At 48.3% G+C, this 5,536-nt stretch overlaps 1 protein-coding gene across 2 annotated transcripts; it reads left to right on the top strand.

Moving 5' to 3' along the window:
* Positions 1 to 645: 645 nt before the first annotated feature.
* Positions 646 to 2,245, top strand: LOC308532884 (C-C motif chemokine 4; the record flags this gene model as incomplete). Of its 2 annotated transcripts, none has more annotated exons than XM_081110550.1 (3): positions 646 to 721; positions 1,201 to 1,315; positions 1,874 to 2,245. In XM_081110550.1, the coding sequence occupies 3 exons, from the start codon at positions 646 to 648 to the stop codon at positions 1,959 to 1,961; spliced, it is 279 nt and encodes a 92-aa protein (XP_080966676.1). In that variant the 3' UTR covers positions 1,962 to 2,245. The 2 variants fall into 2 exon arrangements, with proteins under 2 accessions (XP_080966676.1, XP_080966677.1); XM_081110551.1 differs by having other exon boundaries at positions 1,889 to 2,156.
* Positions 2,246 to 5,536: the final 3,291 nt, after the last annotated feature.

Here is a 5,536-nt window from a genome sequence, read left to right as displayed (position 1 = left end):
AGTGCCTGTTTGATAAATAGGTCAGTGTCCTGCTGGGCCCTTCTGCACATTCCATGCTGAACTCTTTATACCCAAAGAAACATATAGGCACTAGGGTGACTCAGCCCTGCAGGAGGTCAAAAAATCTGACATGGAGTTCTAGTTCCCCTTTCCTTTTTGGGGCCAGGCTTATGGCAACTTTAGAAAGACTGACATGAAGCTTCTGGAGGTGACAACCACCAAGAACAGCATGGTTGTCGTGTCTAAAGTCCTTCTCGCAGGTGTGAATGCTGCACCCTTCCTCTCGGGGTTACTATTCTCTCCTTGGTCTTGGTCACTGCCGTTGGTATACCACTTCCCTCAAGGGTGCAGCCCACGTCTCCCCTCCACCTCCTCCTCCTCTCCACCGTGATGACATCGCCCCGGGGAAGAGAAGCTGTGCAGAGCTCCTCACTCTCAGCTACTTCAGTTTCCGTATCGGCACCATGACATCATCTCTACCCTGGAAATTCCACTTACCCTCCTATGCTCCCACCTCTGTCCCAGTCCTCAGAGTTCCTATAAAGAGGGGATCCCAGCTCAGCATCAGCACAGAACACAGTCGGGTTCTGAAGCTTCTGGATTCTTCAGTCTCAGCTCCAGGAAAGCCTCTTCTCTGCCAAGACCATGAAGCTCTGTGTGACTGTCCTCTCTCTCCTCGTGCTAGCGGCGGCCTTCTGCTCTCCAGTGCTCTCAGCACCAAGTAAGTCTGTTATTCCAGCTACTGCTTCTAGAGCCATAGTGTAGGGAGCCTACTTTTCTAGTTGGGGCTGGTCCAACAGTGGCATCCGGGGACGGGACAAAAGGGCGCTGGGGAGATTTTTAAGCAGTCTGCTGTTAAATGTAGTGTCTACTAGACATTCGGTACATTCAAGTTTCTGTTTTCTTAAGAAACAGTAACCAGTAGACCTGTTCAAGAAAGTCCCCGTCTCTCTCTGTGTCTTGATTTCTCATCTGTTAAATGGAGTTAGATGTGTGCTCTGAGACCCAATCCAGCTCCATTACCTTCTCTTAGGATCCTATGTTCAGAAAAAGACTCCCACTTGGGGTGGATGGGATTAGACAAGGGACCATATTTGGGCTCTCATAGCTCCACAGAGATGCCCCATGAACATCCATAACTAAAAGCCAGAGGAGCAGCGTCTTGTAGAGCTTTGATCTCACCTCGGCCTTCCTTTCCAGTGGGTTCCGACCCTCCCACTGCCTGCTGCTTCTCCTACATCCTCCGGAAACTTCCTCGGGACTTTGTGATGGATTACTATGAGACCAGCAGCCTTTGCTCCCAGCCTGCTGTAGTGTGAGTATCAACTTCTGGCCTTCTCTGGAAAGCAAGGGCAGGGCAGGGTGAGGATCACACAGGAGGGAGACAGGCCTGAGGGCTGCAGCCCCCCAGAAAGTCATAAGGAACAAGGTCATGAAGTTACTTGCTGAATCCTGGAGGGGGCTAGGAGGGAATCAAGGGACAAGATTCAGGGGGAGGACATTTCTGGGGAGGAAATGAGCCAGATGCTAGAAAACTAGGGAAAGTAAAACATAGCACAAGAAGGTGGGCTGATCCTTAAAACATCTTAGAAAAACACATAGAAAGGTTATTGCTAGGGGCACTAGGGAATGAATGGGGAGATACAGTCATGTTGATTATAAAACCCATTGGTTCCTAATCTGGGAACCAAATTAGTTGAGGCCACAGCTAAATCCAGGGTGGAAGTTACAGGGAGTCTGTTTCCAGAGCCACCCCAGAAGGGTCTTCCCACCCACTAGAGCTGTCCAACATGAACTGTGGTCAAGCAGAGGGAGGTATCTACCACAGACAAGGTCCCATTCAGTTCTAATCTATCCATTCCTCCTTCCGCAGATTTCAAACCAAAAGGGGCAGACAGATCTGCGCCAACCCCAGTGAGCCATGGGTCCAGGAGTACATGAATGACCTGGAACTGAACTGAGCTGCTTCAGGCACAGAGGCAGGTCTCCAGGGAGGTCACCTGGGCCTGACGCTTCTCTGAGACCCACCTTCTCCACCTTCCCTACTTCTCTCAGTAGTCCCTGTTCCGTCTCTCAATTTAATCTTTATTATGTGCTGTTATTATATTTTGTGTTATTTTCATAATTTATCTTGGTTTTGCCAAAGGGCACATATCCCCCATGGGGATGGTCCACCATCAGTTTCTCTGCTATTGCGGATACATGGGTCATGCAGTTGATTCCATGTGTTTTTATAATAAAACTTAAAAATATATACAGTTTCTTTGTGTTTTAATTTGATCTGGTGCAAAGGGAATTGCCTGGTGTTATTAATAGGGACAAACTACCATTTCCAAACACCATAAGAATGAGCAATTACTGAGGACTTCAAATGGGCTAAATGCTCTAAAGACATGATCTCACTTAATACTTAAACCAAGGATTTTAACACCCTTATGAATTTGGGATTCTTACCTCCAACTTTACAGATGAGAAAACAGGCACAGAAATGATGTGACTTGCTAAGGCTTGTAGGTCTGTTTGGAGATCACCATGAGGGAATGATCCGAAAGGACAGCTGTGATGCCAAGGGTTATCATCTCAACATCTGATAGAGAAGTTGTAAATAGCAGCAGCAGTATGATATAGAGGCAAGACGAGGTAGTTCAGAGTCATAAAAACGGGCCTCCACTTATTATCAGCATATCACTAAGAAAGTCATCTTGCCTTACTGGGCCTCAATTTTGACACCTGTAAAGTGGGGGCAATATTATCCATTTGCAAGGACTATTATGAGGTTATTACAGGCCCGGTGCATAGATTCATGCACCAGTGGGGTCCCTCGGCCTGACCTGTGGTTATCGGGCCGAAACCAGCTCTCTGACATCCCCCGAGGGGTCCCAGATTGCGAGAGGGAGTTTCTCGGGTGACGCACCCTGGAATCGGGCTCCCTCCTCTCTGGTTCTGGGTGCTTCACCCAAGAACCGCAGTTGCCAAGTCACCACAGCACAGCAGCTCCTGCGTAGAGCGTCTGCCCCCTGGTGGTCAGTGGGCATCATAGCTACCAGTTGGACGGTTGGGCAGTTGAACGGTTGGATAGTTGCTTAAGCTTTTATATATAGAGATTGTAAAGCACCCATCACAGGGTCTGACATCTGGAACATTCTCTTTCCCTCTCTGAGCCTAGCTTTTTCACTTACAATGGGCATTGCGCCTGTCTTCCTAGTGCCATGATGTGGATTAGATTAGTTAGTGGATCAGCTCTCTAAACCCAAAGCAAAGGTGGAGTGTTATCATGAGGACAGAAGAAGTCAGGTTTGGTTCTGGAGTATTGTGGGAGTAACCTTCAATAACCCTTCAATCAGAACTATGACATGAGTCAGAACAGGGCTCTGAGATTGAATCACGTGCACAATCAAGCTTTGATCTACAAAACACAGAATTGTAGTCTGTTAGAGCTGGGAGGGGCCTCTCAGACGGTCTCATCCAACCCTCTCGTGTTATGAACACGGAGGGCCAAGGACTGAGAAGAGAGCTGCTGAAGGCCACCCAGCAGATGGGTGACAGGGGACTCGGCCAGTACCACGTCCCGGGTTGGTCCCTTCCTCTGTGCTCCCTGAGACACGCCTCTGTGGAGCCAAAAAGGACAACTCATTGTGCAAGGAGGGTAAAGAGGGCATCCTTGTAAAATATTTGAGAGTTGGTAGTCCAATGCAGAAGCAGAACTGGGACTCTGCCTCTCTGGGGCCAAACGGTTCCCTTCTTTGCCCTGCCCTCAGCCACCCACCATCCCAGAGCCCCTCTAGAAACCTCCTTTAGGTTCCACAGGGACTGAGGAGGAGGAGTTGGGGCAGAGCTGATCCAAAATGGTGTGAGAAGAGGCTAGCAGGAAAAGGGCCTGACTGGTCTTGGCTTCTGCTTTCCATCTGCCTAGATCTGAGCTATTCCATGTATTAATCACTAGCCATAAGCGGCTATTTACATGTCAATTAAATTTATAATTCAGTTGTACTAGTCATATTGCAAGTACTCCCTGACCACATGTGGCTAGTGGCTGGCTCCCTGTTGGACAGCAAAAATACAGAACATTTCCATCATGGCAGAAAGTCCCATTGAATGGCACTGTCCTAGGGCCTAAAGGGAATGAATGGAGGAAGTTGGGGTGGCCTGAAAGGTTATGGTATAGGTAGTCTTTGGCTAAAGATACTCAACTCTATTTTGAGGGAAGTGGTTGAGAGACAGAGTAGGTGACCCCCAAGCCTGAGACAAGGTATAGATCACTAGGCAGGCCACCCAAATGTCCACATCCTAATCCCCAGAACCTGTGGATCAGGGGTCCTCAAACTTTTTAAACAGGGCGCCAGTTCACTGTCCCTCAGACCGTTGGAGGGCTGGACTATACTTTAAAAAAAAACTATGAACAAATTCCTATGCACACTGCACATATCTTATTTTGAAGTAAAAAAACAAAACGGGAACAAATACAATATTGGTATTTGCATGTGGCCCGCGGGCCATAGTTTGAGGACCCCTGCTGTGAATAGTACCTTATATGACAAAAAGGACTTTGCAGATGTGATCAAGTTAAGTATTTTGAGAGGGAGAGATTATCCTAGATTATCTGGTTGGGCCCTAACTGTAGTCATAAATATCCTTAAATGAGGGGGCAGAGAGAGATTTGATGACAGAAGGCAAGTAGGCAGTGTGACAGTTGAAGCAAGATGCTACCCTGCTGGCTTTGAAGATGGAGGAAGAGGCCAGGAGCCAAGAAATGCAAGAATGCAGCGGGAAAAGTCAAGGGAATGGTCTCTCCCCTCAAGCCCCAGAGGGAAAGCAGTCCTGTTGACACCTTGATTTCAGCTCAGTGAAACAGATTTTGGACTTCTGACCTCCAGAACTTAAAGAGAATCAAATGTGTGCTGTTTTAGGACATCAAGTTTGTAGTAATTTTTTATAGCAGCAATAGGAAGTTAATACAATCACCAACTAAAGAGTCACCGCCAGTGGCTCCCTCCAGCCCAGTGTGAAAGGTAATGGAACATTCTAGAAAGTGAGACAAAACACCCTGAAAGAGAAACCCAGGGTGAAGTGGACACATTCCAAGATGATGGACGATAACGGGTGAGACATCTCAAGAGGAGGGTCTGCATCAGCAGCTGAAACTGAAGACTGAGTCTTCATGAAGGGCACAAAACCCACCAGCCAGGCGAAGGGGAAGCCTGCCCCTTCTTGAGGCTCCTGTGACCCTCTGAGGGTGGGGGCGGGGAGGCCTTGAATTCCTACCTGGAAGATTGTATCCTCTCGTTTGTCCCAGGAAGTCTAGAGCAGAGCTGTGGCCTGCCTCGGGCTTTATTATTAGAGAGGGGGCAGGGCTAGGCCAGAATCTGGGTCTCTCCCTCACAGTGGAATCTTTTTCCTTGACACCTCCCTGCCCCTGAGCAAATTAGAAGGGAGGAACTCCGTTCCCCAGAAGCTGCAGGAGAGCTGGTTACCCTCGTGAAGAAATGCTTCATCCGGGAATTAGAAGCAGAAACATGGAGTCCTCTGGGTGGGGCAA

Source organism: Myotis nattereri, assembly GCF_964212035.1.
Source record: "Myotis nattereri genome assembly, chromosome: 16".
Classification (NCBI taxonomy): Eukaryota; Metazoa; Chordata; class Mammalia; order Chiroptera; family Vespertilionidae; genus Myotis; species Myotis nattereri.
This window is presented reverse-complemented; position numbering and strand designations above follow the sequence as displayed.